The sequence below is a fragment of the Mobula hypostoma genome, chromosome 13 (assembly GCF_963921235.1).
Source record: "Mobula hypostoma chromosome 13, sMobHyp1.1, whole genome shotgun sequence".
Taxonomy (NCBI): Eukaryota; Metazoa; Chordata; class Chondrichthyes; order Myliobatiformes; family Myliobatidae; genus Mobula; species Mobula hypostoma.
In genome coordinates, this window is record NC_086109.1 from 79,297,665 (window position 1) to 79,325,386 (window position 27,722).

General features: G+C 42.1%; 1 protein-coding gene across 1 annotated transcript; it reads left to right on the plus strand.

Moving 5' to 3' along the window:
- On the plus strand, nt 1-27,650 carry ubap1lb (ubiquitin associated protein 1-like b). The gene is made up of 6 exons (XM_063066533.1): nt 1-40; nt 824-957; nt 7,999-8,745; nt 17,321-17,530; nt 21,996-22,097; nt 27,036-27,650. The coding sequence occupies exons 1-6, from the start codon at nt 1-3 to the stop codon at nt 27,168-27,170; spliced, it is 1,368 nt and encodes a 455-aa protein (XP_062922603.1). The 3' UTR covers nt 27,171-27,650.
- The last annotated feature ends 72 nt before the right edge of the window (nt 27,651-27,722 follow it).

A 27,722-nucleotide genomic window follows, 5' to 3' on the forward strand; every position in this document is an offset into this window, starting at 1 on the left:
ATGCTGGGAAGTCAAAATCAAAGTAAAATTTATTACCAAGGTATGTCTATGGGACCAAATACTACTTCGGGATTCATTTTCTTGCAGGCAGTTACTGGAGAAGTAAATAAATACAATAGAATGTATAAAAATATATACATTAACAAAGACTGACAAATGAAACAAAAATAGAAACGGCTGGAAACGCTCAGCATGTCGGGCAGCATCTGTGGAGAGCCACACAGTTAATTTTCATGTTTGCAAACATTCTGCAGTCCCGAAACATTGACTGTTCCTCTTTTCACAGATACCACTTAAATTAGTGAGCTTCTCCTGCATTTTGTTTTCATTTGCATAAATATATTTAACTGCTGTACTGTTATATAGTTGATAGTGTATAAGGATGACATATAAGCAAAAGCCTTATCTTGTTAATACAAACAACACATTTCACTGTACGTTTTGCTGCACGTTGCCAAGTGGTTAAGGCATCGGACTAGCTACCTGAAGGTCGTGAGTTCGAGCCCCAGCCGAGGCAACGTGTTGTGTCCTTGAGCAAGGCACTTAACGACACATTGCTCTGTGACAACACTGGTGCCAAGCTGTATGGGTCCTAGTGCCCTTCCCTTGGATAACATTGGTGTCGTGGAGAGGGGAGACTTGCAGCATGGGCAACTGCTGGCCTTCCATACAACCTTGCCCAGGCCTGCGCCCTGGAGAGTGAAGACTTTCCAGGCACAGATCCATGGTCTCGCAAGACTAACGGATGCCTTTACTCATGATAAATAAACTTGAATCTTGAATTATCTATTATTCCTGTCTATAATGTTTATTGTTTTAACAGCAACCTCAACTTATTTGGATGAAGTACCTTTTAAAATTTCTCAAAAGTTCCAGACTATTGCCTTGGAAGAACTTGGAAGTTCCTCATCCTTTCCCTATGTGCCTGACTACACTGAAATACTGAAGCAAGCACAGGTAATGAGATGTTTCGGAGCATTTTAACTGCTAAACATTGCATTATTAAGTACCATAACTGTGAAACATGACATTTATTTTAATAGACCATTATTGGTGTTGAATAAACTAATACATTAAGAATGTTACTCTGGATTTCCAGCAACTGCAGAATCTCTTACTATCAGATATTATAATGAGTGATTGCACTGAGAGCAATACACCACACCTCACAAATGCATCTGTGATCTTTAAGAAGGAAGCTAAAGTGATGGCTGAGTAATATCATGGAATAAAACATAGTTAGCGATTAACAAGCTATTTGATAGTGAGCTATCAAATATCAGTGTATAGGTTTAATGGATATAGTAGCATTGATGTTCCAATACTGTGCAAAACTCTTAAGGCACATAGAAACATAGAAAATAGGTGCAGGAGTAGGCCATTCGGCCCTTTGCGCCTGCACCGCCATTCAGTATGATCATGGCTGATCATCCAACTCAGGACCCTGTACCTGCTTTCTCTCCATACCCCCTGATCCCTTTAGTCACAAGGGCCATATCTAACTCCCTCTTAAATATAGCCAATGAACTGGCCTCAACTGTTTCCTGTGGCAGAGAATTCCACAGATTCACCACTCTCTGTGTGAAGAAGTTTTTCCTGATCTCGGTCCTAAAAGGCTTCCCCTTTATCCTCAAACTGTGACCCCTCGTTCTGGACTTCCCCAACATTGGGAACAATCTTCCTGCATCTAGCCTGACAATCCCCTTAGAATTTTATATGTTTCAATAAGATCCCCCCTCAATCTTCTAAATTCCAGCAAGTATAAGACTAGTCGATCCAGTCTTTCTTCATATGAAAGTCCTGCCATCCCAGGAATCAATCTGGTGAACCTTCTTTGTAATCCCTCTATGGCATATAGCTGGGGTGCCTAAAACTTCTGCACAGTACTGTATTTATCAACATGGAGCGGAGGGTGAGTTTGTAAATCCGGTGGGTGCAAAGGATGTTGGGGAAGGCAAGGTTGGAATGTTGCGGGAGGGGTGTGGGACAGGTGGCAGCAAACGAGTGAAAGGGGTGGGGTGGCACGGGTATAGACACACCCAGCCCTGAGACACCAGGCGACGGGACATCAACCGTCTCGACTTCACCGCACCTTGTCCCCATTCCACCCTCACTCCTTCGGAATGCTCTGCTCTCCACTCTTTCCGCACTAATCCTAACCTTATTATTAAACCCACCAATAAGGGGGGTGCTGTTGTAGTCTGGCGTACTGACCTCTACCTTGCCGAGGCACAGCGACAACTCGCGGATACCTCCTCTTATTTACCCCTCGATTGTGACCCCACTAAGGAACACCAGGCCATTGTCTCCCACACCATCACCGACTTTATTCCCTCAGGGGATCTCCCATCCACTGCTACCAACCTTATAGTTCCCACACCTCGCACTTCCCGTTTCTACCTCCTACCTAAGATCCACAAACCTGCCTGTCCAGGTAGACCCATTGTCTCAGCTTGCTCCTGCCCCACCGAACCGTTTCTGCATACCTCGACACGGTGTTATCACCCCTTGTTCAATCCCTTCCGACCTATGTTCCTGACACTTCTCACGCTCTTAAACTTTTCGATGATTTTAAGTTCCCTGGCCCCCACCGTTTTATTTTCACCATGGATGTCCAGTCCCTATATACTTCCATCCCCCATCAGGAAGGTCTCAAAGTTCTACGCTTCTTTTTGGATTCCAGACCTAATCAGTTCCCCTCTACCACCACTCTGCTCCGTCTAGCGGAATTAGTCCTTACTCTTAATAATTTCTCCTTTGGCTCCTCCCACTTCCTCCAAACTAAAGGTGTAGCTATGGGCACCTGTATGGGTCCTAGCTATGCCTGCCTTTTTGTTGGCTTTGTGGAACAATCTATGTTCCATGCCTATTCTGGTATCTGTACCCCACTTTTCCTTCGCTACATCGACGACTGCATTGGCGCTGCTTCCTGCACGCATGCAGAGCTCGTTGACTTTATTAACTTTGCCTCCAACTTTCACCCTGCCCTCAAGTTTACCTGGTCCATTTCCGACACCTCCCTCCCCTTTCTAGATCTTTCTGTCTCTGTCTCTGGAGACAGCTTATCCACTGATGTCTACTATAAACCAACTGACTCTCACAGCTATCTGGACTATTCCTCTTCTCACCCTGTCTCTTGCAAAAACGCCATCCCCTTCTCGTAATTCCTCCGTCTCCGCCGCATCTGCTCTCAGGATGAGGCTTTTCATTCTAGGACGAGGGAGATGTCTTCCTTTTTTAAAGAAAGGGGCTTCCCTTCCTCCACTATCAACTCTGCTCTTAAATGCATCTCCCCCATTTCACGTACATCTGCTCTCACTCCATCCTCCCGCCACCCCACTAGGAATAGGGTTGCCCTGGTCCTCACCTACCACCCCACCAGCCTCCGGGTCCAACATATTATTCTCCGTAACTTCCGCCACCTCCAATGGGATCCCACCACTAAGCACATCTTTCCCTCCCCCCCTCTCTTTGCATTCCGCAGGGATCGCTCCCTACGCAACTCCCTTGTCCATTCGTCCCCCCCCATCCCTCCCCACTGATCTCCCTCCTGGCACTTATCCGTGTAAGCGGAATAAGTGCTACACACGCCCTTACACTTCCTCCCTTACCACCATTCAGGGCCCCAAACAGTCCTTCCAGGTGAGGCAACACTTCACCTGTGAGTCGACTGGGGTGATATACTGCGTCCGGTCCTCTTGATGTGGCCTTTTATATATTGGCGAGACCCGACGCAGACTGGGAGATCGCTTTGCTGGACACCTACGCTCTGTCCACCAGAGAAAGCAGGATCTCCCAGTGGCCACACATTTTAATTCCACATCCCATTCCCATTCTGACATGTCTATCCACGGCCTCCTCTACTGTAAAGATGAAACCACACTCGGGTTGGAGGAACAACACCTTATATTCCGTCTGGGTGGCCTCCAACCTGATGACATGAACATCGACTTCTCTAACTTCCGCTAATGCCCCACCTCCCCCTCGTACCCTATCTGTTACTTATTTTTATACACACATTCTTTCTCTCACTCTCCTTTTTCTCCCTCTGTCCCTCTGAATATACCCCTTGCCCATCCTCTGGGTCCCCCCCCTTGTCTTTCTTCCCGGACCTCCTGTCCCATGATACTCTGGTATCCCTTTTGCCTATCACCTGTCCAGCTCTTGGCTCCATCCCTCCCCCTCCTGTCTTCTCCTATCATTTTGGATCTCCCCCTCCCCCTCCAACTTTCAAATCCCTTACTCACTCTTCTTTCAGTTAGTCCTGACGAAGGGTCTTGGCCTGAAACGTCGACTGCACCTCTTCCTAGAGATGCTGCCTAGCCTGCTGCGTTCACCAGCAACTTTTATGTGTGTTGCTTGAATTTCCAGCATCTGCAGAATTCCTGTTGTTTGCATCAGGCGAGGAATTTTGATTCCAAACCACTGGTTTGTTGATCATTACAGAATCTCTCTCTGGTGCTTCCCGTCCCTCCCCTCTCCCTTCCCCTTTCCCAACCAGGACTCCCCTCTCCCTGCCCCCTTCCCACTCTCAGTCCCCAATAGAGACCCATATCAGAATCAGGTTTATCCGCTCACACATGTTCATGAAATTTGTTCTTTTTTTTTGCGGCAGTGGTACAGTGCAATACATAAAATTACTACAGTACTGTGCATAAGTCTTAGGCACCCGAGCTAAATATATGTGCTTAAGACTTTTGCACAGTGCTGTTTGTCACTGGACTAGTGATCTAGAGTCAGAAGATCGAATCTAGCAGCAGTACCTGGGGAGGGAATTTAAACACAAGTAAATAAATTTGGAGTAAAAGGTAAGTGACAGTAAATGAGACCCTTATAATTACCAGGTAGGTATAAAATTACTCCTGGTTCAATATTTTACTCTGGAGATGGAATACTGCCCTCTTTAGCTGAGTTGGCTTGGGCGTGAGTTCTCCACTGCCTTCTGAATTCATTTTTTTATTGAGATACAGCATGGAATAGACCCTTCCGGTCCTTCGAGCCGCAGCGCCCTAGCAATACCCTGATTTAATCCTGGGACAATTTACAATGACCAATTAACCTACTAGCCGGTACATCCTTGGACTGTGAGAGTACCCAGAGGAAACCCACGAGGTCACGGGGAGAATGCACAAACTCCTTATAGGCAGCGGTGGGAATTGAACCCACTGAACACAGGTCACCTGTGCTGTAAAGCTTTGAGCTAACTGCTGTGCCAATGTGCCGTCCCTAAACAATGGTGTCATCGACAAATTTGGATATGGCTTTGGAGCTGTGCTTTGCCACACAGTCACGCGCTTATAGAGAGTAAGCCAGGGGGCCAGGCAAGCAGAATAAGATTCTACAGATGTAAAAATAAAGTTGAATATTTAGAGAGATTGCTTAACAGTAATGACATTTAACACATTAAACAATCATTTTCCCTGAAAGCACCATCCCTAGTGTTTTCTGATTCGTAAGTAGATGTATGCTGGGTAACCGTGGATACCCTAACTGCATGTATTTTGGTGAGGTTTCTGTTATGGTGGCACATTGGCAGAGAAAGTTAACTCAAACTTTTGGAATACCATGTTTAACATAATACATGCATCCACTGTAATCATAAACACAAGAGGTCCTGGACATGTAGGAAATCCAGAGCAACACACACAAAGTATTGGAGGAACTCAGTATGTCAGGCAGCAGCTACTGTACAGAGGGGAATGAGCAGTCAATATTTCAGGCCCAGGCCCTTCATCAGGACTGGAAAGGAAGAGGAAAGAAGCCAGAATAAGGTGGGTGGAGGGAAAAGAGTACAAGTTGGGAGGTGCCGGGTGATGGGGAAGGTGGGGAATGAAGTGAAAAGCTGGGGGGTGGATAGGTGGAAGAGGTAAAGGGCTTAAGCAGAAGGAATTTGTTAGGAGAGGACAGAGGACCATGGGAGAAAGAACAAGAAGAAGGGTACCAGAGGGAGGAGATGGGCAGATGGTAAGAGAAGGGGTGAAAGAGGAACCATTTGGAGAATGGAAAAAAAGGAAAAGAGGGAGAAAGGGCAAAATTACTGGAGGTTAAAGTATTGGATGTTATTGGAAGTCACTGTAAGTTGTCTGATGTGCACCCAATATTGATGATGATTCACTAATATTATTAACTTGGACCAAAGTGTGGTGGATTTCAGGCTTCAAGACAATGACCGTTGTCATCCAAACCTTTTCTGCTTTGTTTATTTATAAATAATAAAATTAAGTAAATTAATCACTCAGATGACATTCAGACGCAAAATAGTATTAAGCATTGAATGATTCAATGCTGTACGTCACGATCTGTAGAATTACCTGATAAGTCAACAATTAAAATCGTTTGAATTGCTGACAATCAGGTAATTCTGCAGATTGTAATATACAACACTGAACCATTCAATTTTCTAAACAGATTTTATCATCCTAAAGAGCTGTGAGTTACATGGTTTCATGATTTCATTGAACAAAATAACAACTACTTTGTATGAGTAATGTGTGGGTATATGACTGAGAGAGAAAATAAAGAATTAAAAGATTAAAAGAATCTACATTAAGAAATCTTATGCTATATGAGAGATTGACTTAAAGTTCTGAACTATCTTTAATTTCTAAAAGAACATGATCCATAACAGCACACCGGTAGGCGGTTTGAATCATTCATTTATCAAATGTATACTGAATCATACAGTGCAATGTGTTGCATTAACAACCAGCACAATCCAAGGATGTGCAAGGGACAGCCTACAAGAGTGGCCACACATTCTGGCGCCAGCGTAGCATACCTACGATGTTCAGCTGAACAACAGCAACAAAATAACAGCAAAACAGAGACCCTTTCCTCCTTAGTACCCACCCACTCACACACACAAACAGTCCTCCAACCCCAGGTTAGGCTGCCTCCAGTGGACTTGTGGACTTGCAGACATCAGGCCTCCGACTTCCCCAGCGGACTCACCTTCCTAGGGCTTTGGCCATTGGGCCTCGACTTCCGGATTTCCGATTGACCTTTGGACTTCAATCTTCATTATCAACCCCAGGACTCCAGGCCTCAAATTTTTTATAAAATAGTTTTTTATTGATATTATTTTTATTTATAGGCATCGGTTAGTCTCGTGAGACCATGGATTTGCGCTTTGGAAGGTTTCCAGGGCACAGGCCTGGGCAAGGTTGTATGGAAGATTGGCAGTTGCCCATGCTGCAAGTCTCCCCTCTCCACGCCACCGATGTTGTCCAAGGGAAGGGCACTGGGACCCATACAGCTTGGCACCAGTGTCGTCGCAGAGCAATGTGTGGTTAAGTGCCTTGTTCAAGGACACAACACGCTGCCTCAGCTGAGGCTCAAACTAGCGACCTTCAGATCACTAGACCGACACCTTAACCACTTGGCCATGCGCCAACACTTTACAGATATACCACATGGAATAAGCTCTTCCAGCCATTTGAGCTATGCTGCCCAGTAATCCCCCAATTTAATCCCAGCCTAATTTACAATGACCAATTATCCAACCAACTGGTGCATTTTGGACAATGGGAGGAAATCGAAGCACTTGGAGGAAACCCGCACGGTCATGGGGAGAACCTGCAAACTCCTTACAGGCAATGCTGGGAATTGAACCCGGGTCACTGGTACTGTAAAGCGTTGTGCTAACCACTATGCTACCATGCCACCCCAATTCCAGACTCACTGATGATGGGAGACCCCAAACTCAAGGCCTCAAACTTAGAACTCACCACCCACCAAGCTTCCTACCTGCAAGGATCTCCAGTCCTGCAATCCACCCATCTGGGGTGACTTGCTGACCTGGAAGGGCCACCAGCCCTCATTTTTAGTGGTCTTTGTCCACAGTGCTTGCTGGCTCAGAAATCTGGGGACACTCTGTGATTATGAGAAGCCTTATGGGGAATTTAGTATGACAAGGTGTGCAGATATTACTTGTGTATTTGAAAATAATATTGATACTTTGCCTATGATTAATGTTATATGCAATCATATTTTCTACAGTATGACTTTACACTGGAAAAGAAGGTATTGAAATGGGTGAAAGACCGACTGCTACAGGAACCTCCAAGGAGCATTCCAACATGTCCACCATTTTGGCTTGCTTTTACTGATCTTGAGGGCGAAGATACTGATGATACAAATAGTGAATCTTGTCAGGCCAAACCTCAGAGGGGTCACATGGTTTTGAGAACCAGAAGGTGTAGGAGTTTCAGTGTGACCGACATTAAACATGTTTGCTTAAAGGGTGCATATGTATCAGACTCAGAAAGTGATGATGGGTACTCAGAGGATGATGAACTCTCATCATCAGATGAAAATGAAAATCAGAAGCTTCCCTCAATACCATTTCTCAGGAGCAAATTTAGTGTCTATTCCAGATTCCTAGATGTGAGACCAGCCTCGTCGCCGGATAATCCTTCCAGAAGTAGACACAATGAGAGATTTTCTAATGCCAGTTTAACAAGGCTGCCTCACATCTCAGGACTGAGGCATTCCTCTCTTTGTAACAACACTGAAGGTGAGGAAGAGGGCAGGAGGGATGGATCAAGTTGGTCACCAGCATATGGACCAAGAAAGCCTTTGAGAAAATTTACCTGTCAGCACCCAAACAACAAGAACAGCAGAAATATAAATTTGGCAAAATGTATTGTTGGAAGCCCACCACTTTCCTCTGCCCATTATCACATGGAAAGGTCATCCATGAATAGAGCAAGACCGCCATTCAGAAAACACAAAGAACCATTTCAGGTAAGAGTTATGAACATCTTCATAATAGACATAGAATTAGTAGCTGAATCTACAGTGGAGTTCTTACTGAGCTCACCTTTTATGTAGAAAGTCTGTATCACATTGAATATGTTTTTCAGCAGTAAATACTTTTTTTAAAGGCAGAGAAACTTGCTGCTTGAAAATACACTTTTAATGCAGAATTGGAAAATTAATAGTAACGTAATAGTCCATTGCCGAAATCAGAGGTCCAGAAATAATAAGGCCAAAGGTGAAATTTTGAGAGTACAGAATCTTTATGTTCCTGTTAGGTTGAAAGGAAAGGCTAAAAGTTTGAGAGAGTCATGGTTTTCAAGGGATATTGGAAACTTGATTCGGAAAAAAAGAGAGATCTACAATAAATATAGACAGCATGGAGTAAATGAGGCGCTGGAGGAATATAAAGAATGTAAAAAGAATCTTAAGAAAGCAATTAGAAAAGCTAAAAGAAGATATGAGGTTGCTTTGGCAAGTAAGGTAAAAGTAAATCCCAAGGGTTTCTACCGTTATTTAAATAGTAAAAGGATAGTGAGGGATAAAATTGGTCCCTTAGAGAATCAGAGTGGCGGTTATGTGTGGAGCCAAAAGAGATGGGGGAGATTCTGAACAATTTCTTTTCTTCGGTATTCACTAAGGAGAAGGATATTGAATTGTGTAAGATAAGGGAAACGGGTGGGGAAGTTATGGAAACTATGATGATTAAAGAAGTAGTAGTACTGGAGTTTTTAAAGGAATATAAAAGTGGATAAGTTTCCGGGTCCTGACAGGATATTCCCTAGGACATTGAGGGAAGTTAATGTGGAAATAGCAGGGGCTCTGACAGAAATATTTTAAATTTCGTTCGAAACGGGGATGGTGCCGGAGGATTGGCGTATTGCTCATGTTGTTCCATTGTTTAAAAAGGGTTCTAAGAGTAAACCTGCAATTATCGGCCTGTGAGTCTGACGTCAGTGGTGGGTAAATTGATGGAGAGTATTCTTAGAGATGGTATATATAATTATCTGGATAGACAGGGTCTGATTAGGAACAGTCAACATCGATTTGTGCATGGAAGGTCATGTTTGACAAATCTTATTGAATTTTTTGAAGAGGTTACTAGGAATGTTGACGAGGGTAAAACGGTGGATGTTGTCTATATGGACTTCAGTAAGGCCTATGACAAGGTCCCACACGGAAGGTTGGTTAGGAAGGTTCAATTGTTAGGTATTAATATTGAAGTAGTAAAATGGATTCAGCAGTGGCTGAATGGGAGATGCCAGAGAGTAGGGGTGGATAACTGTGTGTCAGATTGGAGGATGGTGTGTAGCGGTGTGCCTCAGGGATCTGCACTGGGTCCAATGTTGTTTGTCATATACATTAATGATCTGGATGATGGGGTGGTAAATTGGATGAGTAAGTATGCAGATGATACTAAGATATGTGGAGTTGTGAATAATGAAGTAGGTTTTCAAAGCTTACAGAGAGATTTAGGCCAGTTAGAAGAGTGGGCTGAAAGATGGCAGATGGAGTTTAATGCTGATAAATGTGAGGTGCTACACTTTGGTAGGACGAATCAAAATAGGACATACATGGTAAATGGTAGGGCATTGAAGAATGCAGTAGAACAGAGGGATCTAGGAATAATGGTGCATAGTTCCCCGAAGATGGAATCTCATGTAGATAGGGTGGTGAAGAAAGCTTTTGGTATGCTGGCCTTTATAAATCAGAGCATTGAGTGTAGGAGTTGGGATGTAATGTTGAAATTATACAAGGCATTGGTGAGACCAAATTTGGAGCATTGTGTACAGTTTTTGGTCACCAAATTATAGGAAAGATGTCAACAAAAGAGAGGGAGTACAGAGAAGGCTTACTAGAATGTTACCTGGGTTTCATCACCTTAGTTACAGAGAAAGGTTGAACAAGTTGGGTCTTTATTCTTTAGAACGTAGAAGGTTGAGGGGGGACTTGATAGAGGTATTTAAGATTATGAGAGGGATAGATAGAGCTGACGTGGATAGGCTTTTTCCATTGAGAGTGGGGGAGATTCAAACAAGAGGACATGAGTTGAGAGTTAAAGGGCAAAAATTTAGGGGTAACATGAGGGGGAACTTCTTTACTGAGAGAGTGGTGGCCGTGTGGAACAAGCTTCCAGCAGAAGTGGTTGAGGCAGGTTCGATGTTGTCGTCTAAAGTTAAACTGGACAGCTATATGGACAGGAAAGGAATGGAGGGTTATGGGCTGAGTGCAAGTCGGTGGGACGAGGTGAGAGTAAGAGTTCGGCATGGACTAGAAGGGCCAAGATGGCCTGTTTCCGTGCTGTAATTGTTATATGGTTATAAGACTTGGGAGCAGAATTAGGCCATTTGGCCCATTGACTTGTCCTCCACAGCCGCTCGTGACAACAAATTCCACAAATTTGCCACCCTCTGACTAAAGTAATTTCTCCTCATCTCAGTTCTAAAAGGACGTCCTTCAATCCTGAAGTCGTGCCCTTTGTTCTAGATTCCCCCACCATGGGAATTAACTTTGCCATATCTAATCTGTTCAGGTCTTTTAACATTCAGAATGTTTCTGTGAGATCCTCCCCTCATTCTCCTGAACTCCAGGGAATACAGCCCAAGAACTGCCAGACGTTCCTCATGCGGTTGAGAAAGAATATTTCAGAATAATGCCCTAAGTTAATTTCTCTGAACATTCTATAGGTTTTTACTAATGTACAAGTGTGGTTTAGAGGTTAATACTGTATTTATAGGGGTTAAATATGAGCTCAATATCTTTCCTGCACACTTTGAAAGGTAAAACTACACTTGTGTGAATCCCTGCAGCATCTGGTGACCATATGATCTTTGTCTCGGATACCAATGTTAGAACATCTTTCAAGCGGGTGACCCCTTGCAAGACGTCAGGCCCTGATGGTGTGTGCCTGGTTCGGGCTCTGAAAACCTGTGCCAGCCAAATGGTGGGAGTGTTCAAGGACATCTTCAATCTCTCACTGCTACAATCAGAGGTTCCCACCTACTTCAAAAGGGCAACAATCATACCAGTGCCCAAGAAGGGCAGGGTGAGCTGCCTCAGTGACTATCACTCAGTGACACTCACATCTACTGTGATGAAGAACTTTAAGAGGTTGTCATGGCTACAATTAATTCCTGCCTAAGCAGGGACCTGGACCCACTGCAATTTGCATAGCGCCACAATTAAGTCTATAGCGGATGCAATCTCACTGGCTTTCCACTCACCTGGACAATAGTAATATCTATGTCAGGTTGCTGCTTATTGACTGCAGCTCAGTATTCAACACAATCATACTTTCAGTTCTAATCAACAACCTCCAAAACTTGGGCTCTTATACCTCTCTTTGCAACTAGATACATGATTTCTTCACCTGGAAACCACATCCTGTGCGGATCGCAAATAACATCTCCACCTCACTGACAATTAACATCGGCACACCTCAAGGATGCGTGCTTAGCCCACTGCTCTACTCACTCTATACCTACAACTTGAGTGGCTGGGCACAGTTCAAACACCATCCATAAATTTACCAACGACACAACTATTGTTGGCAGAATGTCAGATGATTTCGATGAGGCATACAGGAGTGACATAGATCAACTGGTTGAGCAGCAACAACTTTGCATTCAATGTCAGTAAGACCAAGGAATTGATTGTAGACTTCAGGAAAGGGAAGTCAGAGAATCACACACCAGTCCTCTACGAGGGATCAGAAGTGGATAGGATGAGCAGTTTCAAATTCCCGTCTGTCAACACCTCTGATCTATCCTGGGCCCATCATATTGATGCAGTTACAAAGAAGGCACAGCAGTGGCTATGTTTCATTAGTTTGAGGAGAACCGGTATGTCACCAAAGTCACTTGCAAGTTTCCACAGATGTACTATGGAGAGCATTCTGACTGGTTGCATTGTCATCTGGTATGGAGGATGGGAAAAGGCTGCAGAGGGACGTAAACTCAGCCAGCTCCATCATCAGCACATGCCTCCCCAGCATCCCAGACACCTTCGAAGGAGGATGCCTCATAAGGCAGTATCTATCACTAAGGTCCCATCCTCTCTGCTGCCATGAGGTACAGAAGGCTAAAGGCACAAGCTTAATGTTTCAGGAACAGCTTCTTCCCCTCTGCCATCAGATTTCTGAATAGACATTGAACCCATGAACACTACCTCGGTATTTTTTCCTTTCTTTTTGCACTATATATCTTTTATATATACTTATTGTAATTTATATTTTTATTATTTTGCACTGCTGCCACCAAAACAACAAATTTCATGACACATGCGAATGATATTAAACCTGATTCTGATGCTGCGTGCACTCTAGATTAGAATTACAGCCCAATAAAACTCAAAGTTTAATGCTAGGAATGGCCCAGAATCCAGTCTTATTCTGTAAGTCTTTAGCCTCTACCCCAGAAAGCAGTAGAGACTTAAAACAGGGTCTCCACTCAGTTTTCCTCCACAGATGCTGCCTGACGCGTTGAGTTCCTCTGGAACTTTGTGTGTTGGGCCACTGGAGGAATCAGTCTAAGACTACAGATGTCCACAAACCTTTGCTTCACTGGATACAGTTCATACAGTATGGGAGGGAGGCAGTTCTGCCCATTGTCCCAATGATAGATCTCTGAGAAACCTGTCAACTTACTCTCTTCCAATTCTTCTCTTTCAAGCCTTCTTTCAGAAAGCATATTTGCCTGGTACTTCCTTTGATGATATGAACAAAATATTGGGCTAATATAAAGGGAAATGTGAAGAGAAAGCAGGATACCTTCGCCACTCTAGTGAACTGTACAACATAATATTACCTATTAAATCTGTTAATTATCACTTATTTTTCAACCTGCTTCAATGATTATTCTGTTATGTTTAGTTAACATATCATAAAATGGTTATGATAAATTCAATATCAAAGGCAGTTTTCTCATAAGAAATAGTGATATCCTTATCATGAATTTAGATGTATTGTTCACTCATTCTTAAACAACAAATTAGTTAGTAAGTTAGAAATAAATTTTGTAAACAAATCTTGTCCAAGATTGGCAATGATGTTGATTTACTTGAACTATGTAATAGTTCAGACAACTTCAGGGTGTTAATGAACAACATCACCTTTTCAGCTCTCCTCTGTAGTTGGTGAAAGTTCCTGTCAATTAACAAAAAATGCAAAGAGTGATTCTTAAAGTCATAAAATCTACAGAGAAGCCTACAAAAAGTACTGGAAGCAGCCTTGTCCATCATAGGAAAAGCCCTCCCCATCACCGAGCACATCGGCAAAGAGCGCTGCCGCAAGAAAGCAGCATCCATCATCAGGGACCCCCACCATCCAGGCCATGCTCTCTTCCTATTGCTGCCATTGGGAAGGAGGTACAGGAACCTTGGGTCCTACACCACCAGATACAGGAACAGTTATTACGCTTCAAACAGATGAAGGGCCTCAATCCGAAATGTCGACTGTAAATGCTTTTCCATAGATGCTGCCTGGCCTACTGAGTTCCTTCAGCATTTTGTGTGTGTTGCTTTGATTTCCAGCATTTGCAGACTCTCTCTTGATTATGCTTCAACCAACAGGCTTTTGAACCAGCATGGATAGCTTCACTCACCTCAATACTGAACTGATTCTCAACCTATGGACTCACTTTCAAGGGCTCTACAACTCATGTTCTCGTATTTTTTCATTTTTTTTTAAATTTCTGTATTTGCACAGCTTGTCTTCTTTTGTAGATTGGTTGTTTGTAAATTTTCATTTGTGTGTAGTTTTCCATTGTTCTACTGTAAATGCCCACAAGAAAATTATGGTGACATATACATACCTTGATGATACATTTACTTTGTACTTTGAGCTTTGAAATGGAAAACATTGGAAAAATGCATGGAAAACACGTGGGAATTGTTTATAAAATGCTTTTTTACTCTCATTTGCTTCTGATTTGCATTCGTAATATTTCATGTTCTGTGTCACAGTCATTCCAGGCATCTTGATATTTCATTCTATCTAGTTGAACATCAGTTGTAAAATCTAAAACCAGTCTCATCTGGGTTGCGTTTCCAATAACATCACCTTTTCATCTGTGTACTCCTGCAGTTGTGTGTTTTTTTTGTTTCAGCTGTTGCTACAGCAAGATAAATAATTAGACACTGAAAATACTTGACTAGATTGAAGTCAAATAAAAATCATATTCCCTTGGACAGGCTGTTAAATAAACTGTGTCGCACTGTTATTATTTTAAAATCTAGACTTCGGGTTTGCCAAATGGGACTATATGCCCAGCGGTCTTCAAAGATAAGATGATAATCTTACCCTTGGAAAAGCCAAGGCCAGACTGACTACTTCCTTATAGAGCTGCAAAGAAAACAGCAGCAAGATTGCCCTGGGCAATTCTCATCTCTTTCTTACTGATCATTTTCAGAGCAGCTGTGAGAACATTCTTGGAGTGTAGTGTCACCAATTCGCTTTGTGTGAATTCAGCAGACCCAAATGACTGTCTCAACAACGAAATAATCAACTTACTTAATATCATCCTCCATCACATTGCTTTAAACCATTTGTGGTGGAGAGGCTGAGCTAGTAAAGCAAAGGGCCCTTTCATTTCACCCACATTACTGCACACTCTACTCATTAATTGCTGGAGGGTTGATAACTGTAGATGCCAGAGCAATCATTTGAAAATGAGCAGTGTAGACACCAATGTTTCAAAGTTAGGCCCAGTTAGATAATTAGTCTAATTCGAGAGTATAGCTTTGAAATGGTCTTTTAGTGGTGAGTGTCAGAGAGGGAGAGAGAGATGTAAGTCACGATGAGTGTACCCTAATCCCAAAAGTCATAAAACAAAAGTCCTTAGTAATACATAAATTATTTTACATCCCTGCTACACCCACAATCTTAATGCCACAAATTATTGTGTAACATACCCAAAATTCTGAAGGAACTCAGCAGGTCAGGCAGCATCTGTTAAAGAATAATAAACAGTTGACATTTTGGGTCAAGACCATTAATCAGGACTGGAAAGGAAGGGTGAAGAATCCAGAATAAAAAGATTGGTGAGGGGGAGTGTTGGAGGGGAAGGATTGCAAGCCAGATGGTGAAGCCAAGTTGTGAGGAGAAGGAGAGGGGATGAAGTAAGAAGCTGTGAGGTGATAGGCAGAAAAGGCGAAGAGCCTGTCATCACCCTCTGGTGCCCCTCCTCATTCCCTTTCTCCCATGATCCAATCTCCTCTCCTATCAGATTCCTTCTTCAGCCCTTTATCATTACTTTGACCTACTAAGTTCCTCCAGCATTGTGTGTGTGTGTGTTACTCTGGATTTCCAGCATCTACAGAATCTTTTGTGTTTATAATTATTATGCTGTTCCATTTTGTATAATGTTTATATCACAAATACAGTTAATTAAAATAATAATTTCCAATAAATCAATTGTAAAATTCTTTTCCTTTTAAACTCAGCAATATTGTAATTATGTGGAACAATTCAATCCAAATTCAAAGAGCTTTTACAAATTACCATTTTAACACTTCATTAACTGTGGAAGATATTAAAAACCCCATCCAATAGTAATTGTCCTGATTATTTCATAATTAAGTCTCCAGTGGGTAATACCGCTCTTCACTGAACCAATAGCAAAATGGCCTCACGTCTACTTTATCGATAAATCTGTGGCACTCAAGCTGCTCAATAGGGGCACGTTGCCAAATCATCTTTGACAAGTCCTGTCATTCAAAGTAGGAGATGATATGAAACATGAATATCTTCTGTTAAACAAAGATGACAGCACATAAATTTCTTCCTGCTATCTCTGGCATGCAGAAGAGGTTACGAAATCCTTTCTCCACTGAGGTAACTTCTAACTTTATTAGAATTGATTTTTTAAATCAAATGTTAATTATCTATTCTGTAGTGTAGGCCGGCTGGTGGTGTAATGGTATCTGACCAGACTTCGAGGCGAGTGGTCCTGGTTTTGAAACCAGCTCCTTGCACGCTTTCCATCCATCCCGTGCTGGGTGGGGTGTTGAGCTAGCAACTCAGCCTGATAAAAAACAGACACAATGCTAAAGAAATGGCAAGTTTTCCACCCAGTGCGCCACAAGATGCGAAAAGGAATAACAAACAACGGTTCTATAATGTGCTTTAAAGAACGTTGCAAAAAGGTACAAAAACTAGGAAAAAATTAAATATACTGAATATTCATTTGACCACAATTAAGCTTTTCCCTGTGTTTTAATAAAATATATCGAATTAGGCCAAACCACACTTGGTGTAATTTTCGGTTAGGTGACTACTCATCACATTTGAAAATGTTATATGTCTCAGCAAGAAGAAGCTGTAAGTTGGTGTCATAATGACAGCATAGATTACACAAAACTAAAAATAAGTGTTCTTGCATTTTTGTGTGAGGTTATACAGAAGCACTCAATATAAATCAGAATCAGGAAAACAACACCTTCTCTGGATGAGAAAACAAACTAAATTACTTTATGGATCCGAGAGTTAATTTGTCCAGTGTACCGAATGGCAACTGCTTGCTTCCATAGTTTTACGTATTCCAAATGTTCCTTTGTTCTTTCACAGCTGCTTAGAAACAATTCCTGCCTTCCAGCGCCCCCGAAAACTCCGAGACCTTTGAGTTCTCGCAAGCCTCTCCCAGACTCGACTGCTGATCTGCTATTGGCGCTCAGTCAAAAAGAACAAGACCTGATTCAGCCAGCTATGAGGCAGGGTTATCCAATAACCAGAGTGATATGGGCTGTCCAGAACGTTGGACAAAGCAGCACAGAACAGGTATGTGATATAACAGCTAGTGCTTGCAGGGGAAGGCATGGTGAGGCATATTCAATAATATTACAGCACCACATTGATCTTCATTATTTATAAGACTTTTTAAAAAATTGCCATCTAAATGTGCACCATACAAGCAATGAAAGAAATTCAGACCAACCACAAAATGGACCAATTGTTGGAGGACTGAGTTACCAGAGATAATTGATGGTTTTGGGGATCCCCAATGTTACAGCAGGACAGGTCAGGACCAAGGTGAAAATAACTGGGCCAGGACCTTGGCAAGATATTACTTCCTGGTGACCGGCTGCAGAGGAGAATCAGAATCAGGTATATTATCATTGACATGTATCGTGAAATTTATTGTTTTGCAGCAGCAATACAGCGCAATACATAAAATATACTATAAATTACAATAAGAAATATGTATATTAAAAAATTAAATAAGTTGTGCAAAGAGAGAACAAAAATAGTGTGGTAATGTTCATGGGTTGTGTGGAATATTTCATTGTTCACTCTCGAGCTCTACACAGAGTCACCACATTCCAGCACCATCTTGAACAAGGGAAGCATTGGTCTCTGACAGTTCATGGTACTCAGATAAAGAAGTGAATTTGTTGGTGCCAGCATTTAACTGGAAGCCTCTGTTCTGCCAAAGGAAACACAGTGGTTGACCATCAGTGACCATAGAAGGGAAAGTCAGGGTTGGACCAACCTACTTAACTGGAGACAGAATGGACCTGATTCTGGAGAAAGGAACCAGTGACTTAGAGCCATTGTAAGCCAGCCTATGCTCCTGGATAATGGAGGAAATGATGCGGTTGATATCCAGAGCCTTCCATTCCTGACAATTGAAACAGAACGTAGGGTGTCTCAGCCAGCAGCACCAATAACAGTCCAATCATAGAACATAGACCATTGCAGCACAGTACAAAGCCCCTCGGCCCATGATGTTGGGCCGAGCTTTTAACCTACTCTAAGATCAATTTAATCCTTCCCTCCTCCATAACCCTCCTATCATCCGTGTGCTAGTCTAAAAGTTTCTTAAATGCCCCTAATGTATCTGCTCTACCACCAGCCCAGGAGGACGTTCCACACATCCACCATTCTCTATCTCACTGAATGTAGGAGCAGAACCATGTTCTGTTGATGGATCCTGGATCTGAAGTGTTAACTGCACTGTACATCATCCACAGATGCTGCCTAACCCGCTGTGTGTTTCCAGCACATTTTGTTTTTATTTCAGATTTCCAGCATCTGCAGTGCTTTGATTTGTAAACAATGTAAGGAACACTTTTACCTTCCCTTTCTCTCTATACCCAGAGTTCAATGGAAACAATCAGTCCAGCATCAAATATCGAGGCATCCAGGAATTCAATGTAACTTGAGCCAATTCTGAACAATCACTTCTTGACTTTCATTTTTTTAGTAGTTTGAAGTGCAAGTTTCAATTTGAAGGACAAGCAGTACTCTATAAATATTTGCTGGCAATATATTTAGTTTGTAAATGGCAACACCATGAATTATTTTAAGGTGCACAAATTCCAAGGGCTATGTTAAAATGTTTTGAATTAATAAGCTCTTTTTCTTTTGAACCAATTACTGTAAAAGGAATTCTGGTTGTAGACATGGGTTGGCAATTTGATAGTGTGGAATTATTATTGAAGCAAACCAAAATAAAAATAGAAATTAAAGCATTCAAAGCTCCTGATGTTGCGGTGTTTGCCGAGCTTGGCAATTAGCTTGCAGAGATTTCATCACCATTCGGGATGACATCCTCAGTGTGCAGTTGTTGGTGTTTCTGGGAGTGCTCGTGTTTATATAGCACCCCCCCTCATCCCCTGTTCATTCGCCTCACTCCTGATTGGCTCCCCCTTCAATTCAGCTTTGAATTCTATTGGCTCACATTTCTTGGGCTCGTAGGAGATCATGGATGGTGCCTATTTTAATATTCGAAGCTTCTCTTGCATTCACGTTAGCTATTAGGTGCTATACTTAAGGGGGTAATACTTACTTTAAGTGGTGAACAAACCACACCTTTATTTCCTTAGACTGTCCAAATCCTTGCTGAGATCTCAGTTAACAATCAAAAATATCGAAAGAGTGAACCTTCAAATGGGAAAAAATTCATTTCTTGTCTCAGGGAGCTTGTTTGCCCTACACCATTACCACACACTCCTCCCACTCGGTCCCTTCTCCCTACTTTCCCCATCTGCCCTTCCCATATCCCGTAATTGGTTCCAAGGTCCACCTTACTTTCTGGCGCTTTGTTGCCTCCACTGATGGAGGCTGTGGACAAACCCTTTGTGGAGGCAGTTCAGTTCATATCTGTGAACAAAGAGATGTACATTACACAGTTCAGTCCTGTTAAATGGTAAGCCAGAGAATGAGGTAACATTTTTGCTCAGCTTTTCATCATCATTATGTCACAGAGAGCAAAGTACAATTTTAAGAATGTAAGAAATATGAATAGGAGTAGGCCTTTGGGCCCTTGTGCCTAGTCTATCATTCACCATCGTCCTAGCTGCTCGGTTACCTCTGTGTCAGTCTTCTGCACCAGCCCCTCATCCCATGAACCCCCTACTATGTACCCAACTCTGGTTGCCTGATCTTGATCAGTGGTTTGATACGTCGATAAGAAAGATTTCAAAGGATGCCAGCCAAACAGGGGTAGATAGAACGAGCTTCGACAGGCACTTCGGTCAGCTTGGACAACTTGGGCTGAAGGGCCTGTTTCTGTGCTGCGACACTACAGAACGGTTAGAGCTGTTAGTCTCATCGTTGTCTAGGGGTTAAATTCTGGCACGGCGTGGAAACTTTTATCATTCTGCATTAAAATACCCTGAACATAATCACTTCAGCTGGAACCACTTTGTTGCTGTTAGACTAATTCCACAGTAAATCTAATGAGGGAAACTGAGCTGGAAAACTTTTTTCTTTTTTTGGCTCCATCTATGTTTCTTGTACCTTTTTAACGTCCAACTTTAGAAATGTTTTGAAAGTAAAGAACATGTTCTATTGATAAGCCGTCACAACTTTCCAAACTTGTATTTTCTGTATCTGAGCAGGTTTCAGTGATTCTCGAGGGGCTGTTGAATTGTTTTCTGATTTATATTGATTTTGAAAATAAGCAGAATTGTATAGCCTACGAAGAAGTTCAGAGGTCATACATCTGTTCTGTCAGTTATTCAGTCATAGAGTTAGACACTGTTGGAACAGATCCTTCCACCCAGCTCATCCAAACCGACTATGCCAGTGTAATCGATAATGTTTACACTACTGGATAAGGAGGGATTCACGCCAGTCACACAAGTAGTCTGCATTCAGACAATGACTAAGTCTTGTCCTGCTGATTAAGCAGAAGAGCATATTGTTGGACAAAGAGTAACCATTATGGCTCTGAATTAACACACAAAATACTGGAGGAACTCAGCAAGTCAGGCAGCATCAATTGAATCCTGATGAAGGGTTTCAGCCCAAAACGTCAGTTGTTCGTTCTCCCCTGTAGATGCTCCCTGAACTGCTGAGTTCTTCCAGCACTTGTGTGTCGCTCTGGCTCAAAACATCGACTGTCTATTCCCTTCCATCGATGCTCCCTGAACTGCTGAGTTTCTCCAGCATTTTGTGTGTTGCTCTGTGTCTGCAGAATCTCTCGTTCGTACCTCTGAATTAACAATGGTTCTATTCATTGTAAGGGGAGTAACACTCACCGTGCTGAAGAACTAAGTTGCACAATTGGTAACATTGACATTCTGAGTGAAAGAAATCTCTGCAGCCTTGCTTTGTACACTGTATATCTATTATATGGATTAAATGTGAATTTAGTGTTTCTTACTATTTTTTAAACATTTAGGGCAGGCCTTGTGGGATCTTGATAACTCTGAAATGTAAATCTTTAATCAAGCCCCGACTATAGCTAATAAAATAGAAGCCATGTGAGATTTGGTCTCACAAACTCTTCCAACATTTCATTGCATTCCAGAATTAAGCTGAAGCAATCTCAAAGCTAGACAGTGTTATGTGTTTTATAACTATTTTATTTTATAAATACTGTTAATCTGGATATGCAATATATGTATGTAAACTAGATGTCTATGTGGATGTGCAACATACTGTTTGTATGTAAATTAATCGTAAAACAATATTTAAAATTCATATGTGAAATATTGCAGGCATGATTAAATGAAAGTAATACTCAGATAAAGTGATTTTGGTAATTTAGCTTAATGTGAAGTTGTTTTTCTTCCAACTACTTCCTTATAATCCAGAATTAACCTTTGAAGTAGTTACAAGACTGATTCCGTGACACATTGTTTCTGACAGTTACACTGATGTAGTTCAATATTAATAACCGTTATTGTTCATAATGTCACTGTTGGCTGATGTTCATACTGACATAAATAAAGATGATTGGATTGTTTTTTTAAAAATCTTTTCATTACTTAATTGTCCGGTGATTTCTTGCCAGATCCTCAAGTATCTGAGTGTGTGGGACCGTCTCTGTAAGGAGGGCTATAAGGAGAGACTTGTGGAAGAAGCTATGGAGATTTTTCAGAATTCTGAGGAAAAGGTCTGAGGATCTTTAATGTTTTGCAGTTTAACAGCAATTTTTCCTTATTCACCCTAGCCAAAATAAATCATTTTTGAAAATGAAGTTTATCAGCATTTTTACCAAGGTTGAATATTCTAAATTAAGGAATGCCAACTTTCATTAGAAATAACTTCCATTTATTTGATACTCCCCAGTTCTCAAAGACAACTGTAATTAGTTAGTAGCAACAGATTACTTCTGTAATGGTAGCTGTTGTACTGCAAAAGCCTGTGGCCCATTTTCACAAAGCATTGTTCTTAAAGGCGGATGTATGAATGGTGGATCAATCTGCTTCTGGTGGGATTAGCTGAAGGAAGAATGTTGCCAGAGCTGCAGAAGAATAAACTAATGCTGATACCAGTGCCAAATAATGCCATGGGATCATTTATATCCTTCTGGAATACAACGTTCGATGTTGGATTATCCACATGATGTCACAACCAGAGGAGTGAATTCCCAATTTTTAAATGAAAACTCCATTTTTAAAACATGCTCACCTCCCTGCAACAAGCACCTGATGATGTTGTGGATTTGTCCTTTTAAGGAGATGGGGCTGTCCTGGGGATAGCTGTTAATACTACCATATGACCATTTGATATAGGAGCAGAATTAGGCCATTTGGCCCATTGAGTCTGCTCCGCCTTTCCATTGTGACTGACTTAATTCCCTTCTGATCTCAATCTCGTACCTTCTCTCTGAAACATTTGATGCCCTTATTAATCAAGAACCAATCGACCTCTGCTTTAAATATATCCAAAGACTTGTCCTCCACAGCCGTCTGTGGCAATGAATTTCACAGATTCATCACCCTCTGACTAAAGAAATTCCCCCTCATCTCTGTTCTAAAGGGATGTCCTTGTATTCAGAGTCTGTGCCCTCTGGTCCTAGACTCTTATACTATTGGGAAACTCTCCATGTCCACTCTATCTAAACCTTTCAATATTTGAAACTCTCAAACTCTAAATCTTTCTAAGCTCCAGGGAGTACAGGCTAAAGCTATCAAACACTCCTCATGTAGTAACCCAGTCATTCCCCAAGCTAGAGCAGCTGACATAAGGAATATATTTATTTTAAGTTAGTAAACATGTATTTTAATGTTTTACATTAAACTAACTCAACATTATGAAAGATATCCCTACAGGCTGTGTTGCCCACTTTCCACTCTGCCAGAGCCTAGGTTGGGAACAGCTACACTGAAGGGCAGTCTGAAGCTACAATCCAATCCAGAAGTATGAGTATTGCCACTTAACCACACACACCCCACTGTCACTCTGTTACTGATACACTGAACTGCTAATCTGCTCGATGTTAGAGAGTGAGAATGTGGACGAAAGGATGTGGGGATATGAGTGCAGTGCAAGAAAATTAGCCAGCCGATGAACTCTGGTGCCCGGCAAAGTGACCTGCCAAGCCGGGTTTGGTTTCTCTAGTGCAGAGGAGACCACATTGTGAATACCAGCTACAGTGCACTAGGTGGACAGAGGGCAAGTGAATCTCTACTTCACCTGGAAGGACAGTTTAGGTCCTTGGATGGTGGGGAGAGGTGAAAAGGCAGGTGTTGCAGTGTCTGTGCAAGGGAATGCGCTATCAGAAGGGATGAAGAGGGGTTTTTGGTGAGAGCCAGGATGTCATGAAGGGAAAGGTCCCACTGAAATGCTGAAAGAGGATGAGAGGGGAAGAAGGTCATGACGGTGGAATCTCTTTGAAGATGGAGAACGTTACAAAGATTGATCCGCTGAAGTGGGGTGGTCGGTAAGTGCTGGGATACTGTAACCTTATTCTGCCTGGAGGAGAACTGGTGAGAACAGAGGCACGGGAAGTCGGAAGCTTTATTAACAATGGTAGAAGGGAAATCATGCTTCAGGAAGGAGGAAGACTTTTCAGAAGCAATAGCATGGAAAGTCTTTTCATCAGAGCAAATTAAAGCCACAGAAGTTGAAGAGAATTGTCTGTTGAATGTGGAGGCTAGTGAGAAGATTTAATTGTCTTACCTGCAGAGAGCATTTCTGGTGCTTGAGAGATTGCAGACAAGAGGAAAGGGGCAGCAAGCTTAGTCAGGTTGTTTCAAGTTATACCTTTTATTCCTATTGTCATTCTCAGTTGGTAGAGGATAGTAGAGGCACTTAAATTGAACTGGATCTACCTTTCAAAAGCAGAACAGACATTGGTCTGAGAATAGAAAAAACTGAACTTCGATGCTTGTATTTTACCAAGAGATAACCCTGCTTGGACTGGGTTTTATATTAAAAAAAATTGTCATTTGTAGCTTGGTCTTTGCCTCTGTTTCCATCTCCCACAAACATCTTGTTAATTGTCCTGCTACTCTGTTCTATCTAATTTAAATGCTCACTCTAACCTTCAAATTAGGTTCTGTTAATATTAACATTTGAATGTATAATGAAATTCTTTTCTATTTTATGGACTATGAATAAAGATTCATCAATGTTAACTAAACTCTTTTTGGGTTGCAAGCCAGATACAGGTATCGATTATAACCGATTCTTAATGACAAACTCTGCCATCTTCAGGGATGATGCCTGGGTAGGTCTGCTCCGGTGGTGTTTACACTCCCATAGACTGTCCATCCTGATTGGTTAGTCCTCATCCAATCAGGTTTCTGCTCTCCCACCTTGTTTACAATTGAAGTCCTGTTCTTACTTAGAGCAAAACCTTCATCTTTGTTAAAATTCTTTTTCTCTAGTTTTATTTCAATGGCTTCCTTTACCTAGCAGTCCCAAAAGCCATTGGCGTGGCACAGTAGTTTTGTGCCGTTTAAGTCAATCCTATGGCTATTGCAAATACAGTGTTCTGCTATCGCCGATTTCTCTGCGTAACCCAAAGGGATACACCTCCTGTGCTCCTTGATGCAGGTTTCCACAGTGCGTCCTGTCTGACTGATATACACTGCTCTGTATTCGGCGGTAGCAAGGTGGGAGAGCAGAAACCTAATTGGATGAGGACTAACCAATCAGGAGGGATGGACTACAGGGTTATAAATACCACTGGGTTAGACTTATCCCGTCATCATCCTTGATGAAGACGGCAGAATTTATCATCAAAAAGTCAGTTATAACCAATGCCTGTACTCAGCGTGAAGCCCGCGAAGAGTTTATTCATCATATAATGGGATCCAGGGAAGTTTGGCCAGGTGGATTCAGAATTGGCTTGCCTGCAGAACGCAGAGGGTGGTGGTGAAGGGAGTACATTCAGATTGGAGGATTGTGACTAGTGGTGTCCCACAAGGACCTGTTCTGGGACGTCTACTTTTCGTGATTTTTATTAACGATCTGGATGTGGGGGTGGAAGGGTGGGTTGGCAAGTTTGCAGATGACACGGTGGTGTTGTAGATAGTTTAGAGGATTGTCAAGGATTGCAGAGAGACATTGATAGGATGCAGAAGTGGGCTGAGAAGTGGCAGATGGAGTTCAACCCGGAGAAGTGTGAGGTGGTACACTTTGGAAGGACAAACTCCAAGGCAGAGTACAAAGTAAATGGGAGGATACTTGGTAGTGCGGAGGAGCAGAGGGATCTCGGGGTACATGTCCACAGATCCCTGAAAGTTGCCTCACAGGTGGATAGGGTAGTTAAGAAAGCTTATGGGGTGTTGGCTTTTATAAGTCGAGGGATAGAGTTTAAGAGTCGCAATGTAATGATGCAGCTCTATAAAACTCTGGTTGGGCCACACTTTGAGTACTGTGTCCAGTTCTGGTCACCTCACTATAGGAAGGATGTGGAAGCATTGGAAAGGGTACAGAGGAGATTTACCAGGATGCTGCCTGGTTTAGAAAGTATGCATTATGATCAGAGATTAAGGGAGCTAGGGCTTTACTCTTTGGAGAGAAGGAGGATGAGAGGAGACGTGATAGAGGTGTACAAGATAATAAGAGGAATAGATAGAGAGGATAGCCAGCGCGTCTTCCCCAAGGCACCACTGCTCAATACAAGAGGACATGGCTTTAAGGTAAGGGGTGGGAAGTTCAAGGGGGATATTAGAGGGAAGTTTTTTACTCAGAGAGTGGTTGGTGCGTGGAATGCACTGCCTGAGTCAGTGGTGGAGGCATATACACTAGTGAAGTTTAAGAGACTACCAGACAAGTATATGGAGGAACTTAAGGTGGGGGCTTATATGGGAGGCAGGGTTTGAGGGTCAGCACAACATTGTGAGCCGAAGGGCCTGTACTGTGCTGTACTGTTCTATGTTCTATACACCGGGAAGGACCAGATCCTTATTCATCAATGTATTTACATTTAAAGTGCCTAATTCTGAGGTAGTTGTCCTATCTGTTACCTCTGTCATTGCACTGCACTGTGAACACTTTAAGCCACTTTTTATGTGCTGTTTACGTTGTAACTGCATGCTGGTATTTATATACTTATGCACATTTTATTCCACATCTGTACTTCCAACATTATTTTTAAATAATTCTTTAATTTTTATAATTGTTGAATGCTGTTACGCCAACACACCACAGAAAATTCCTCATACATATAAATGTAAGTGGTGAATAAAGTTGATCCTCCAGCCTTCTCTTGAAACTAAATATGAGGCAGCAAATTTTAATTACATTGTTGGAAGGTTTCATTTATGGTAATTTTGTGGAACTTAATAATTAAGTAATGAAACTTTGAATTGCTTTCAAATTGCCAATGCTGTGACATTTTAATAACAAAATGCACAGTTATCAGATCTAGTTTTGTGTGAAAGTTCTAAAGACGGCGTAAAAAACCCAACAGAGAGGTTTTCCTGCGGTCCTCTTTGTTCCTGTTTCTGATTATGTGATAGCACCTCAGTTAGTCTTTGTCTGGATTCCTTTGTCACATTCTACAAAGATGTCCAGAGCTGACTGTCTTGCTTGCTCAACTTTTCTGCCAAGCTTAACCCATGCCTTTGTCCATTCTGCATCCTTTTGCATGCAGGCAGAGGAGTTTTTGACTCTCATGACACAGTTCGATGAGATGGGTTTTCAACACGAAGATATTAAAGAAGTTCTACTCATCCATAACAACCACCGGGAAAAGGCCCTCGAGGAACTTATGACACGCTCCAGATAGAAAAAGAAGGTGCTATGTTTCACATTACCTGGTTTTGGTACTTCACACTTAAGTGTTTTAATCCCACCAGTAACCTTGGATATATTTAATGGAGAGTTTAAAAATTCAACTGGCCTACTTGAATATCTGTTTAATATGTCCATCCAATTAATTATTTTTAACTATATAACAATATTTATCTGTGCTCATGAATGCACGGTGCTGTTCACTGCTTGCCCTGTTGAATGCTGTGAAATTGGGTTTAGTTGTTGCTATCACAAGGGGTTATCAAAATGTGAGTTTATTTAGTGGAGGCAGAGTCAGGACAGGGAAGCGATGGAATGAGGTGCCACTTGTCACCATACATAAGGAACGTGGTAAACCTGCAGGTGAAGAATAAGAACCAAAAGGGTATGGTCCCGGGGGGGACCTTCAGTTACTGGAAGGAGAAACAGAGTTTGAAACTCAGAGGAAGAGAAACAGAGTCACAACTTGGCCTGGAAGCGGGGTTCTTTTGAGCTTGGATAGTAAGCTTCTCCATGAAGTGGCACCTGGATTGGGTAGTATAAGTCA

Bases quoted from the DNA above. Each gene is read 5' to 3' on its own strand.
- ubap1lb (XM_063066533.1), top strand. From the start codon at position 1: ATGCTGGGAAGTCAAAATCAAAGTAAAATTTATTACCAAG. The intron at 41-823 runs GTATGTCTATGG...TTGTTTTAACAG, and splicing joins AAGTAAAATTTATTACCAAG to CAACCTCAACTTATTTGGAT. The intron at 8,746-17,320 runs GTAAGAGTTATG...GTTCTTTCACAG, and splicing joins AACACAAAGAACCATTTCAG to CTGCTTAGAAACAATTCCTG.